The 15274-nt window shown below is 42.7% G+C and overlaps 1 protein-coding gene across 8 annotated transcripts in view; it reads right to left on the reverse strand.

Moving 5' to 3' along the window:
• The window catches only part of LOC131398481 (bromodomain and WD repeat-containing protein 3-like), a 30109-nt gene that overhangs the window by 5642 nt on the left and 9193 nt on the right, over positions 1-15274 (reverse strand). The window contains exon 2 of one of the 8 annotated variants that reach the window (XM_058532047.1): positions 1129-1243. The exons of 6 other annotated variants lie outside the window; for them this stretch is intronic. In XM_058532047.1, coding sequence (XP_058388030.1) covers positions 1129-1243 — 115 coding nt within the window. Of the gene's footprint in view, positions 1-1128; positions 1244-10179; positions 10560-15274 lie in introns of those variants that run through there. One more of the 8 variants, XM_058532048.1, reaches the window with a different exon arrangement.

Consider the following 15274-nt stretch of genomic DNA (forward strand, 5'->3'; position numbering starts at 1 on the left):
ATCTTTAAATCACATTGTCAATTATGTATGTGTAATTAGAGATATGCCTCTCCTGGAGTGGGATATTCCATGTCCTTATTGCCCTGGCAATGAGAACTCATTTTGCTCCCACATTGTGCATTGGAAATCACTTCCCTAACTGAAGTAGTTCCTCCTCGAATCCCACCAAAGCCTATTACCTGTTTTATTTTCTGTGGCATTTACCAGTATTTACAATTATCTCATTTCCTTCTTCATTAACTGTCTTCTTCCACTACAATGACAGGTTCTTGCATGTTTGTTCACTGCCATAACCCCAGCTTCTAGAGCAGAGCTGGACACATACTAGGAACTCAATACATGTCTGAACGAGTGAATGCAATGTGGAGGTTGTAAATCCAAGTTAGATGAAAGTCAATTCAAGCTCTTTTCCCTCAACAGAGAACAGTTCCCTTGACACCGGACTCTGTTTCTGAGTCAGTTTGTGCTTTCAGGAATCCCCCCTTAAAATAAAATTTACTAGGTTTAAGCTGAGTTATAGAATAACTTGATTTGATTTTTGGTCCCACATTAACCATTCATTAAAAAGAAAGCATTAGAGATAGGGGAGTGTTGGCTATGCAATAGGGTGTGGAATTCATTCCTCTCCTTCTCCTTTTTTTTTTTTTTTTTTTTTTGTGAGGAGATCAGCCCTGAGCTAACATCTGCCAACCCTCCTCTTTTTTTGCTGAGGAAGACGGCTCTGGGCTAACATCTGTGCCTATCTTCCTCCACTTTATATGGGACGCCGCCACAGCATGGCTTACCAAGCAGTGCGTCTGTGTTCCGAACCAGCGAACCCCGGGCCGCCGCAGCGGAGCGCGCGCACTTAACCGCTTGCGCCACCGGGCCGGCCCCTTTCCTTCTCCTTTTAATACATAAAATTTTAAAGCTTCTATCACGTGCCGGCAACTTGTTAGATGTGGGATAAAGGGAGTTCTGTCATCTCATTACTCAGTAATTACAAAACAAAAGCAAAATTTTAATAGTTTTTCCAGCCAAAGGAAAATGCCCTTGAATGAAAACAGCTCCATACAGCTGCTGTGTCAAAAGAAAGAAATAATCTCTATAAAGTACTGGATTTATCTTAACTACAAAGCAGTGACTCACATGAGGTGTTGGGAACTCTGCCCAGGAGTATCTGAGCCAGACTTGGGAAGTCCAGGAATGCTTTGCAGACGAAGCAGTACAAAAGATGAGACCAAAAGGATGTGTGGGAATAAGCCTGGAGAAGAGGGGGGACAGTTTGTGAGGCTGATAGAAGAGCATGAAGGCACAGAAGCAAGACAGAGTTGAGTCTGCTTGAAGGATCAAAAGAAGTTCCATATGGTGGGAGCTTAGATTTTGATAAGGAATTTCATCTATTTCTTGATTTAAGTTCTATTTCAATACATGTTTGGAAACTCTCAGACATGCCTGATTCTCCACTTGCTGGTCATTTTTCTGTTTTCTTCAGGACCTCTCAGCATATCTGGGTCCTGTCCTGTTTGCCTTTTTATCACTTATTCTTTCTCGTATTTTTTCCTGCCTCAATATTATGTGTTCCTGTCTCTATCCTTACTAGTTCATGACACACAACCATATTATTTTTTACTTGCTCTATTTTTCACATTCTCAATTTTTTAGTTGGAAGCAAATAAAGCACACTATATTCATACTTTACAAATGTAAAACAAAACTTGGACACTCATGCATTAAGTGAAGCAGATCAGCCTCCTTGTTTTCAGTTCTGCAGTACAGTTCTGGTTAAACGGAGGTGGCTTTGGAATAGTTTGGCACTGGAATTTTGGCTTTACCACTTACCAGCTGAGTGACAGTGGACATTTTATGTAAGCTAAGCTTCAGTTTCCTCATCCATAAAATTAGTATATTAATAGAATCTACCTCATGGGGGTTTAAGCAGAAAGTCTTGATATTGTTAATATCAAGCTCCTCAGGATGAGAACTGCTAGTTCTTTAACTCAGCACTGACTTTCAGTAACTAACTTCTCTGGATTCAGAATGCTAACCCTAGGGATGTTTTAAGGCGGCAATGGGTTATCATTAATATAAAGAACCATTCAAAGGGAGAAACCATTTTCTAAGAGAATGCGGGAAGGAAGCACTGCTGGAGTGATCTGTCTCGACATACCTAGGATTCCAGAAAAGGATGAGACGGTGAAAAAACTCAAGGAATATTATACCGGCAAAGGGATTCTCAGAGCCTCCACGAAGAGCCTTGCTCAGGGACCGATTGGACCCACTTCCAGCGGCAGCTGGACACGGAGCCTCACGGAAGAGCCCAACCGGAACTCCACGGGATGAGTCCAAAATGGCGGGTGGCTGTTGCAGGCGGTGGCCCTGGGCACTTCCGGCAGGGCCGTAAGTCCGTCCTTCGTCCCACTCTGCCGGCTGCTAGCGGAGTGTTGCTCCTTAGTTTCTAGGGATTGAACGAGGCCGAGGCTCTTAAGGCCCAGGTACTGCACCCTGTACCGGATCTCCAGGAGTGACCTCTGTAAGCAGGGCTGAGTTGGTCCTGATAGGTCCAGAAGGCTGGGGAGCCAGGAAGTGACACGATGGGGGTCTGGCAGGGTGAGAAGAGCCTCTTCCTCCTCCTAGGACTGGAGGTAAAGAATTTGCATAAAGCCCTTTACCACTTGGAATCACGGTTAAAGGAAAAGGAAAAGGTTAAAGAAAGCTCAAAGGGGTGTACAGGGTGGGCATCTCCACCATGGCGTTGGTCTCAGCCTTTCCTCAGCAGGTTTTTTTTACCGCTTAGGAGAGTTAATAACAACACCAGCTGTGATCTAAAGTCACACAGATCTGTGCTTAAATCCTGGCGATGTCTCACTTCCTGTGTGATATTGTTAAGTTGGTCAAGTTCTCTAAACTTCATATTTTTATCTCTAAAGTGTGGAACATAATTGTACTTGTTTTAGAGTTACTGTGAGATAATATATACATCACACAGCACTGAGCCTTGTACATAGTAAGCGCTCAATTTATACTTGCTCTTTTAACATTATGTGAATTAATGAAAACTCATGCCCACATCTTGTCCTAGTGGCCTATGGCACTCTGTTGGCAAACCAGCTAGGCCAAAACAAAGATTCATCACAAGTTGAAAACCTTTTATTTTAGGAAAGTATAAATAAGGTGGTTCACGTTGCCTTAAAAAAGGGCAAAAGAACACTGAAAGGTGGATTGTCACCATAGTTTAGGGCATTTAGGTTCATGAAAGGATTCCTGGAGGAAGAGACAACGGAAGGAAGAGAAGAGAGAATGAACACTCCAGGCCAGTGTAATAGCACATGAGAAGGCCTGGCAGTGAGCTGGAGCGTGGCAGGTGTGGGGAACTGAAGTTAGCTTTCTTTGAACTGAGAGATTAATGATGAGATGGAAAGAAGTAGAGCTAAAGAGGAAAGCAGGGCCAGATCTTGTGTAGCCTTGTAAATCCTGTTAAAGAGTTATTCAAATTATACTTCCTGATCGTGTACTTATGTATGAGTTAGATTAATAATCTTAGGATATAGACAATATGGAATTGGCAAATTACAGTTATGCCATATAGTAGCAGAGGGCAGCTTTCCAAAGAATACCAAGTAAAATGCCATCTCAGTTCTGTACATAGTGTGGCATGAAGGAATGCTCTACTTTAGGTGGTTGGTTGATCTTTAGAGAGTCTGTTTAGAGAGGATCCTGACCTTTTATCTGTTTAAAGTTCAGCCTAAAGCTGTTATTGCTAATTCCGCCTCATTCAGCAATGGTTTTTTTTTTTTATGCTTTAATGATTATTTTTTTGTTTGTTTGTTTTTTTTTGTTTATTGCAGTAACATTGGTTTATAACATTGTAAAAATTTCAGGTGTACATCATTGTACTTCTGTTTCTGCATGGGTTACATCATGTTCACCACCAAAATACTAATTACAACCCATCACCACACACATGTACCAAATTATCCCTTTCACCCTCCTCCCTCCCCGCTTCCCCTCTGGTAACCACCAATCCAATCTCTGTCCCTATGTGTTTGTTTATTGTTGTTATTATCTACTACTTAATGAAGGAAATCATATGGTATTTGACCTTCTCCCTCTGACTTATTTCACTTTGCATTATACCCTCAATGTCCATCCACGTTGTCACAAATGGCTGGATTTCATCGTTTCTTATGGCTGAGTAGTATTCCATTGTGTATATATACCACATCTTCTTTATCCATTCGTCCCTTGATGGGCACTTAGGTTGCTTCCAAGTCTTCGCTATTGTGAATAACGCTGCAGTGAACACAGGGGTGCATGTACCTTTGCAAATTGGTGTTTTCAAGTTCTTTGGATAAATACCCAACAGTGGAATAGCTGGATCATATGGTAGTTCTATCCTTGATTTTTTGAGGAATCTCCATACTGTTTTCCATAGTGGCTGCACCAGTTTGCACTCCCACCAGCAGTGTATGAGACTTCCCTTCTCTCCACATCCTCTCCAACACATGTTGTTTCCTGTCTTGTTCATTATAGCCATTCTGACGGGCGTGAGGTGATATCTCATCGTAGTTTTGATTTGCATTTCCCTGATAGTTAGTGATTTTGAACATCTTTTCATGTGTCTGTTGGCCATCTGTATATCTTCTTTGGAGAAATGTCTGTTCAGGTCTTTTGCCCATTTTTTAATTGGGTTGGTAGTTTTTTTGTTGTTGAGATGCATGAGTTCTTTATATATTTTGGAGATTAAGCCCTTATCAGATGTATGGTTTGCAAATATCTTCTCCCAATTGTTAGGTTGTCTTTTCGTTTTGTTGATGGTTTCCTTTGCTGTACAGAAGCTTTTTAGTTTGATGTAGTCCCATTTGTTTATTTTTTCTATTGTTTCTCTTGCCCGGTCAGATGTGGTGTTTGAAAAGATGTTGCTAAGACCGATGTCGAAGAGCATACTGCCTATGTTTTCTTCTAGAAGTTTCACAGTTTCAGGTCTTACATTCAAGTCTTTAATCCACTTGGAGTTAATTTTTGTGTATGGTGTAAGGTAAGGGTCTACTTTCATTTTTTTGCATGTGGCTATCCAGTTTTCCCAACACCATTTGTTGAAGAGACTTTCTTTTCCCCATTGTATGTTCTTGGCTCCTTTGTCAAAGATTAGCTGTCCATACATGTGTGGGTTTATTTCTGGGCTTTCGATTCTATTCCATTGATCTGTGTGTCTGTTTTTGTGCCAGTACCATGCTGTTTTGGTTACTATAGCTTTGTAGTATATTTTGAAATCAGGGAGTGTGATACCTCCAGCTTTGTTCTTTTTTCTCAGGATTCCTTTAGCTTTTCGGGTTCTTTTGATGTTCCATATAAATTTTAGGATTCTTTGTTCTATTTCTGTCAAAAATGTTGTTGGAACTTTGATAGGGATTGCATTGAATCTATAGATGGCTTTAGGAAGTATGGACATCTTAACTATGTTAATTCTTCCAATCCAAGAGCACGGAATATCTTTCCATTTCTTTGTGTCTTCTTCAATTTCTTTCAGAAATGTTTTATAGTTTTCGGTGTACAGATCTTTCACCTCTTTGGTTAAGTTTATTCCTAGGTATTTTATTCTTTTTGTTGCAATTGTAAATGGGATGGTATTCTTAATTTCTCTTTCTGCTACTTCGTTGTTAGTGTACAGAAATGCAACTGATTTTTGTATGTTGATTTTGTATCCTGCAACTTTACCATATTCGTTTACTACTTCTAAAAGTTTTCTGGTGGATTCTTTAGTGTTTTCTATATATAAAATCATGTCATCTGCAAATAGTGACAGTTTCACTTCTTCCTTTCCAATTTGGATCCCTTTTCTTTCTTTCTCTTGCCTGACTGCTCTGGCTAGGACTTCCAATACTATGTTAAATAGGAGTGGTGACAGTGGGCATCCTTGTCTGGTTCCTGTTCTTAGAGGGATAGCTTTCAGTTTTTCACCATTGAGGATGATATTAGCTGTGGGTTTGTCATATATGGTCTTTATTATGTTGAGGTACTTTCCTTCTATACCCATTTTATTCAGAGTTTTTATCATAAATGGATGCTGTATCTTGTCAAATGCTTTCTCTGCATCTATTGAGATGATCATGTGATTTTTGTTCTTCATTTTATTAATGTGGTGTATTACGTTGATTGATTTGCGAATGTTAAACCATCCCTGAATCCCTGGAATAAATCCCACTTGATCATGGTGTATAATCTTTTTAACGTATTGTTGTATGCGATTTGCTAGTATTTTGTTGAGGATTTTCGCATCAATGTTCATCAGTGATATTGGCCTGTAATTTTCTTTTTTTGTGTTGTCCTTGTCTGGTTTTGGTATCAGGGTAATGTCGGCTTCGTAGAATGAGTTAGGGAGCTTCCTCCCCTCCTCAATTTTTTGGAAGAGTTTGAGAAGGATAGGTATTAAGTCTTCTTTGAATGTTTGGTAGAATTCACCAGGGAAGCCGTCTGGTCCTGGACTTTTATTTTTGGGGAGGTTTGTGATTACTGTTTCAATCTCCTTACTGGTGATTGGTCTATTCAAATTCTCGACTTCTTCTTGATCCAGTTTTGGAAGGTTGTATGATTCTAAGAATTTATCCATTTCTTCCAGATTGTCGAATTGGTTGGCATATAGCTTTTCATAGTATTCTCTTATAATCTTTTGTATTTCTGAGGTGTCTGTTGTAACCTCTCCTCTTTCATTTCTGATTTTACTTATTTGTGCCTTCTCTCTTTTTTTCTTGGTGAGTCTAGCTAAAGGTTTGTCAATTTTGTTGATCTTTTCAAAGAACCAGCTCTTGGTTTTATTAATTTTTTCTATTGTTTTTTTGGTCTCTATTTCATTTATTTCTGCTCTGATTTTTATTATTTCCCTTCTTCTACTGATTTTGGGCTTTGTTTGTTCTTCTTTTTCCAGTTCCTTTAGGTGCACTGTTAGATTGTTTATTTGAGATTTTTCTTGTTTGTTGAGATAGGCCTGTATCGCTATAAACTTCCCTCTTAGAACCGCTTATGTATCCCATAAATTCTGGCATGTCGTATTTTCATTTTCATTTGTCTCCAGGTATTTTTTGATTTCTTCTTTGATTTCTTCGTTAACCCAGTCGTTGTTCAGTAGCATTTTGTTTAATCTCCATGTATTTGTGGCTTTTCTGATTTTCTTCCTATAGTTGATTTCTAGTTTCATACCGTTGTGGTCAGAAAAGATGCTTGGTATTATTTCAATCTTCTTAAATTTATGGAGACTTGTTTTGTGGCCTAATATGTGATCAATCCTGGAGAATGTTCCATGTGCATTTGAAAAGAACGTGTATTCTTCGGTTTTTGGATGGAATGCTCTGTATATATTTACTAGGTCCATCTGTTCTAGTGTGTCGTTTAAGGCCAATGTTTCCTTATTGATCTTCTGTTTGGATGATCTATCCGTTGGTGTAAGTGGAGTGTTAAAGTCTCCTACTATTATTGTGTTACTGTCTATTTCTGTTTTTATGTCTGTTAATAATTGCTTTATATATTTAGGTGCACCTACATTGGGTGCATAGATATTTACAAGTGTTATATCCTCTTGTCGGATTGTTCCCTTGATCATTATGTAATGCCCTTCTTTGTCTCTTTTTACAGTTTTTGTTTTAAAGTCTATTTTGTCTGATATGAGTACTGCTACCCCAGCTTTCTTTTCATTGCCATTTGCGTGGAGTATCTTTTTCCATCCCTTCACTTTCAGTTTGTGAGTGTCTTTAGGTCTGAAGTGTGTCTCTTGTATGCAGCATATATATGGGTCTTGTTTTTTTATCCAGTCAGCCACCCTATGCCTTTTAATTGGAGCATTTAGTCCATTGATGTTTAAAGTAGCTATTGATAAGTATGTACTTACTGCCATTTTTTAACTTTTTTTTTTCTCAGTGTTTTAGTAGTCTTTCTCTGTTCCTTTCTTCTTCTATACAGAATTGATGCTCACTTTAGTTTGACCTCTGTCTGAAAGCTGTACTCTTTAACTCCCCTCCTCCCTCCTTTTATGTTTTTGATATAATATCTAACCTCTTTGTGCATTTGTATCCATTACGTTCTAATCATGGAAATAGATAATTTTTCCTATTTGTGGTCTTCTCTTTTCCCCTTAAATCAGTCCCTTTAACATTTCTTGTAGCACTGGTTTCTTGGTGACAAACTCCTTTAATTTTTGCTTATCTGGGAAAATTTTGATCTCTCCTTCCATTTTGAATGATAACCTTGCTGGGTAGAGTATTCTTGGCTGTAAGTTTTTTCCTTTTAGCACTTTAAATATATCGTGCCATTCTCTTCTAGCCTGTAAGGTTTCTGCTGAGAAGTCAGCTGATAGCCTTATGGGGTTTCCTTTGTATATAACTTGACATTCTCTTGCGGCTTTTAGGATTCTCTCTTTATCTTTAATTCTGGACATTTTGATTATGATGTGTCTTGGTGTGGGCCTCTTTGGGTTTATCTTGTTTGGGGCTCTCTGTGCTTCCTGTACCTGGATGTCTGTTTCCTTCCTTAGGTTAGGGAAGTTTTCATCTATTATTTCTTGAAATAGATTCTCTGCCCCCTTGTCTCGCTCTTCTCCTTCGGGACACCTATAATACAGATGTTAGTGTGCTTGATGTTGTCCCAGAGGTCCCTTAGACTGTCCTCACTCTTTTTAATTCTTTTCTCTTTTACCTGTTCACCTTGGGTAATTTCTTCTAGTCTTTCTTCCAGCTCACAGATCCATTCTTCTGTATCCTCTACTCTGCTTTTGAGTCCCTCTAATGAATTTTTCATTTCCAGTATTGTATTCTTCATTTCTGATTGGTTCTTTTTTATATCTTCCATTTCTTTGTTGACATTCTCACTGAGTTCATCTATTCTTCTCCCCAGATCAGTGAGCATCCCTAACACTCTTAGTTTGAACTCTCTGTCGGGTAGGTTGCTCATTTCTGTTTCACTTAGTTCCTTTTCTGGGGTTTTGTCCTGTTCCCTTACTTGGAATGTATTCTTTTGCCTCCTCATTTTGCCTCTTTCCCTGTGCTTGTGTCTACGTATTATGTATGTCAGCTGCGTCTCCTGCTCTTGGATAGGTGACCTTATGTAAGTGATGGCTTAGGAGGCTTCCAGTGTGCTTCCCTCAGTTCTCAATGTTCCAGGGGTGGCCCCTATGTGGGCTACGTGTGTCCTTCTGTTGTGGCCTGTTAGCTCTCCCTATAGGCACCCAGGGAGGCTGAGTTATGCTCCTGGCCAGCTGTTGTAATGCTCAGCTGCTTGTAGTTGTTGTGGGCCCTTCAGTCTCTTTATCAGGTGTGGGGAGCCCCAGCACATTTGGCTGTAAGTTCTAATACCACATTTGTGTTGCAGTATTTCTTTTAAGTGAGCAGGCCCCCAGCATGGCAGGTTGTTAGGCTCAGGGCCTTACAATTGCTGTAAGCCTCTAGCCTATTAGGTCTCTTGTCAGCTCTCTGAGGATTGCAGCTGGGTGGGGCTGGCCTCAGGTACAGTAGCACCCAATTGTTTCAGGCTTTGGAAGGTGGGGCAAACCTCCTATGTGGGTCTTTGAGAAGCACAAGTCTTCTGCAGCTGACAAGCCCTGCCGCCCACAGGTCTACACACACAGTCAACACAGTCCTGCCCCGTGTGAGCGCCCCAACCTCCCCAAGTGGACCCAGTCTCTCCACAGCGGGAGCCCCACACACTCCGCCACCACCGCCCCACACTCTCCACCCGCTCCTTGTGCACACCCTGCCCTGCTAAAGTTGGCTCAGTTGCCAGGCAGCAGAGAATCCAGTCACCAATCTATGCAGGCCCACACGTTGCCTGAGGGCTTGTTGTTGGGTGGGGCCAGTCTCTAGGGTGGGCTGCCTGCCCTGGCTGAGCTGGATTAAATCGGTGCTCTAGCAGGTGGAGCAGACCCTGGGCTAGCAGGCCTCAGGGAGAACTCCAATGGCGTCTGTGTCAGCACGCTCACACCAGGCCACAACAATGGCCGCCGCCAATGTCCCAGTCCCACCCCTCACCGAGATGCACTCAAGGCCTATTAGGTGAGTCTCTTTTCACCACAGCACTGTGCACCTTTCTTTCTGGTGATTTTAGGATGCTTTCTGAAACGGGTAAGTTTGCGCACGGGCCCTTTAAGAGCCAGTTTTAGTTTCTTTGTGAACCGGGTTTTCTGGGGGTGCTCCCCAGTGCTTGAGTAGCAGGCACAGTCAGATATTATGCCGCTGGTCTCGATTGTGCTGGGTCCACAAAATGCCCACAGCGGGGGCGCTCCCGGCTCAGGGCCCCGCGCCTCCAGGGAGGCTGCGTACCTGTGCGCTGCTCCCTGCGGCCGTGAAGCTGGCGGCTTGTGAAGGCGGCGTTTTTCCTCTCCAGAAGGGAGTCTCTGCCTCTTCTACCCCAGTTAGGATTGTCCGTTGTTGCAGGAGTTCCTCTCATCCAGTTTTCAGTGCTGTCTCTCGGGTAATTGTTCCACGAGTAGTCGTAAATTGGCTGTGTCCGCGGGACCAGGTGAGTTCAGAGTCTGCCTACGCCGCCATCTTGACTCCGCCTCTCAGCAATGGTTTTTAGGACATAAATTTCTAATGCTGCACTGGAGAAAGAGGAGAGGGAAAGGGATATATGCTCCCGCGTTGAGAAATTTTCCGTTGTCTTCCTGCAGGTATTGGCAGCAAGACCTAAACGATAGAGACTCCCAAGGATGAGAAGGAAACGCTAGGAAAGCTGCCAAAGAGACGCAGTGGCTGTGCGTGGGGGCTCTGCGTGGGGTTAAACGGCCTGAGCGGAAACCTCACTCCTCAACCAAGTTATCTGGCTAAATTACCGAATCTCGTTGACCCTTAATTCCCTCATTTATAAAACGGGTACAGTAGTACCTTGATCATGAAGTTGTTCGGAGGAGTAAATAAAATACTTCACAGAGAGCTGTACCCTAGTACCTGGCAGGTAGTGAGACCTGAATAAATCCTAGTGATTACGATTATTAGTATTTTGCATCTTTAATCTTTCACATTTTTGTAAGCATGTGATCACTTGAATTTTATAACTTTGCTAAAGTGAGTATTGTAGAATCAGAAAGCTGCACTTAGATTAACTTGCCTGGCATTAGTTTAAATTCTCTGGTGTATTTTTTTTCCAGTTTTTCATTTATTTCTTGAAGGCATTGTATTAGTTTACTAGGGCTGCCATACCTGACAAAATACAGAGTAGATGGCTTAAACAACAGAAATTTATTTTCTCACAGTTCTGGAGGCTGGAAATCTAAGATCAAGGTGTCGGCAGGGTTGGTTTTTTCTGAGTCTTCTTTCCTTGGCTTGCAGATGGCCGCCATCTTGCTGTGATCTCACATGGGTTTCCTCTGTGTGCACATGTCTGTGTCCTCATCTCTTCTTCTTATAAAGACACCAGTTGTATTGGATTAGGGCCCACCCATATGACCTCATTTTATCTTAATCACCTCTTCAAAGGCCCTATCTCCAAATACAGTCACGTTCTGAGGTACTGGGGGTTAGGACTTCAACATATGAATTTTGGAAGGGGGGGTACAATTCAACCCTTAACAGCATTATTTTTCTAAAGCCTCTTTTTATGGAAACACAGAAGTAGACACAAATAGTACAATAGATTCCACTACTCATCACTCAGCTTCCATAGTCATCAACTCTTTGCCAGGCCCCTTGCAGTCACACTCACACTCTCCTCTTTCCTTCTGAATCTCTTGGAAGCAAATTCCTGACATCACATCACTCCATCTGCAAATATTTCAGCATTTATCTCCAAAGTATAAAATATAACCACAACATCATTTTATCACATGTAAAAAACTTAATTCCATATCATCAAATATCTAGTCTGTGCTCAAATTTCCAGGCATCTCATAAATTGTTTATTTAAATCAAGATCCAGATAAGGTCCACATTGTGATTAGGTGATATATCTTTTTTAATCTATCGGTTTAGTCTTTAAATAATGTAATGTATGTATAGATCTAGTCTTAGCCTGCCTGCAGACACTCTCTCTTCCCCTTCCCCATTTTCCTTCATAATACTTGTTAATACCTGTCATACTACATACTTATATGTGTACCTGGTGTACTGTCTCTCCACCTGCCCATCGTTAGAATAAAAGCTTCATAAGAGCAGGAGAAACTTTTCAGGGAGCAAAAATTGGAATATGCCTGACCAATGGTCCCTTCTAACTGTGATTTTTCTCTAGAAACTTTTTCTCCTTGAGATGGGGAGGCTGGGAGAGAGGTATTACATTTATGTTTAATGATGATTATTCTCGTCTAAACTGAAGTGATTTATTCAAGGTGATAGGCTTAGGAAGAGGAGGTCTTGTGAGTAGATGATAATTGTTTTTTCTGTTTGAAATGATACCAATCAAGATGCTAGCCTCCAAGATCAACCCTGGTAGGATTAGAGAAGGAAAATGGAGAAAAACGTAGCAATAGGGTGAAGGGGGCTGTTTGAAAGGGGGAGGTGTGGGATGGTGACTTTGGCCTGGAGCAGGAGGTAGCCTAGTGTCAAAGACAAAATACACTGGGAAGTTAAGGAGAGGATTTTATTTCAGCTATTGCAATAGGGAGAGCAGCCCAGATCCAAAGATCAGAGTGTCTCAGCAGAGTGGTTCTGCCTTAGACTTTTATAGTGAGAGATAATCAAGTTGCAGGTGCGGTTGTTTGCAAGGAGGGGAGGTCTCACTTATCTGACCCACAAACGTTTTTCTCTGTGGTTAGCTGGTTTCAGGGAGACAAACACTTGTTTTTTTTGTGAGGAAGATCAGTCCTGAGCTAACATCCATGCCAATCCTCCTCTTTTTGCTGAGGAAGACTGGCCCTGGGCTAACATCCGTGCCCATCTTCCTCCACTTTATATGGGACGCCACCACAGCATGTCCTGATAAGCGGTGCATTGGTGCGCTTCCGGAGTCCAAACCCAGGCCACCAGCAGCGGAGCGCCCGCACTTAACCGCTACGCCACGGGGCCGGCCCCGAAACAAACACTTCTAATCTCAGTTACTCAAAGAACAGAAGTGGGAGTGTGTGTGTCTAGCCTGGTCAGCAGGTTCTGGCAAATGGGTCTGTGTCTGGCCTTGCCCAAGGTAAACAAGGAGTCAGCCTTGACTTGTCCGGGAGCCATGAGGAAGAGTGGATAGCCAGTCTTGTCTTGGTCATGGGGAAGAGTGATTTTTTTTATTGACGTCTTAATAGTTTATAACATTGTGAAATTTTTGTTGGTCAGTCACCATATAAATGCATCCTGGGAAGGGTAATTTTTTGAGGTAAGCTGTTTCCTAGAACACAAATGTGGGGGTTGGGGGGTGGGGAATGGTTTCCAAAAACAAAAGGTTGGGGGATTTCTTAAACCATGGCTGTTTTTTGGGAGCACAGGGCTCAGGTAAAGTTCAACATTGTCACTAACTTGTTTATTAGAGGACAAAAGAGGTAGGGAACTGCTGGAGTTTCATTGCCTTGAGACAAACTATCCATAAACCCGCACTCTGAAGCAAGTGTCTTCGTGTAAAAACTCAGGGCAGTTGCCTAAGGCCTGGCTTGTGCTGAGCTGCAAACAAGTGGAGACTGTCTCATCTCTCTTGCTTTCCCATCCTTCTGCCTCCAGACCCATAGGGCTGGGCAGTTACTCTGAGAGTCTCTCCCTACCGTTGCTTCTCCTGAGAAGCAAAAGTTGACGATCAGATCCAAGTCATTATTTATTGGGGTGGGGAGTAACTGGCTGTGGTTTTGCTGGTGCTCTTCACACCAGGGCTCATCCACTCCCCACCCCCTTAGCTAATCGGAGCTGATAGGGTCCCAGTTTGGTCTTCATCCATTCCTTTGCCCCACAGTGGGCATACGTTATTTTTATGTTCCGGATGGATATCATTTACAATCAGTTGTATAATGGGCTCTGGAAAATGAGTGGAAGAAAATCCACCAAAGCACTGATACTTTCTTTGGGTAGTAGTGTCATAAATGGTCATTTATTTATGCACTTTTAAGATTTCTGAAATAACTAATGTCATACACAGCCCTCTCAGCCCCCTCTCTCCACAGGCCCTCAGCTCAGGCCAGAAGCAGTGCTCAGGGAGGGACTGGAGAAGGCACTGGGTGGGGACAAGTTTATATGAGCAGCTCTTCCTCTGCAGATTACTGAAGGGGAAGAAAGGCATAGGGTAACTTAGCCCCACTGCATCTCCCACAGCCTTCTTGGTCTCCTCCTGTGCTCGTCTCTCACTGTGTGGGCAGAGACAGTCCTCAGAGATCTGGGGGATGCTTCCCAGCATGAGTGAGCCCCCTGTGGCTCAGACCCCAGAGCAGGTGCAACCTGGCCCAGCCCAGTGATCTGTCTGTTCTCCAGTTGGTGCTAACTCAGCTGTCCTCCCTGTATCCCTAGGAACAACAGGCCAAACTTGCCTGTACCCTGAGCCATGGCTTCTGAGTTGGTGCCTACAGGATGTTCTGGTACAAGAAGAAACCAGAGAGCCCTCCCAGTTTCTCCTGTCTCTTTCCTCAGACTCAAGGAAGCTCCAGGCTCTGGGTCCCCAGTTACTGTTCTGGATGCTGGTGCCAGGCACCTGCTCATATCTGATCCAGCCAGTTCTGGCCCAATAATCTTCTCATTGCAACACAGAGAGACTGGGCTTCACAAGTTCTGAGTACTGTGACTCTTTTTGGTTGTTAAAAGTAACTTTTAAATGTCATGGTAACAATTTACAGGAACAGCAGTTAAAAGTGAATTTGTGCTCATGGTCACTGACTCTTCCCCTCCCATAAATATGTTTGAGAACTCAAGAAGGCTGACTCGCAAGAGCACCTGGAAACTGAGTCCTCCAGTCTGGGGTGAGCCATTATCTTCACACCTGTGGTACTGAAACAAAACTCACCAACACTGGTGACATCAAGCTGTCCCTTGTGAGAAGGCCAGACTCCGAGAGTGACAGGCAGTAAACAGAGCCCACCTGTCTCCATCACATCTGGCTTCTTACATCAGAGGCTCAAGGTCTGTTTCAACCAGGAGACTCATGGGTAATCTCACCACTGGGTGGCTCCTGCCCTTGGAGGAGGCAAGTAGAGAGCTTTTTTCTCAGCCCCAAACATCTGCCTCGGAGCAGCTGCAGTGTGCTGCATTCCAGGGACAGTGCTTTGTGTAGTCACAGAAACACTCTCACAGTGACGCTGAAGGGAAGCCAGAACTTTGGGCGGTGCTGCTGCTGTGAGAGTCGGAAGGAAGAGCTCAGGGTGGAAGAGAAACAGGGGCCGTGCAGAACTCCATGGCCCTGATCCCACCATAGGCGTATTTAT

This window comes from Diceros bicornis, chromosome 35 (genome assembly GCF_020826845.1).
Source record: "Diceros bicornis minor isolate mBicDic1 chromosome 35, mDicBic1.mat.cur, whole genome shotgun sequence".
Lineage (NCBI taxonomy): Eukaryota > Metazoa > Chordata > Mammalia > Perissodactyla > Rhinocerotidae > Diceros > Diceros bicornis.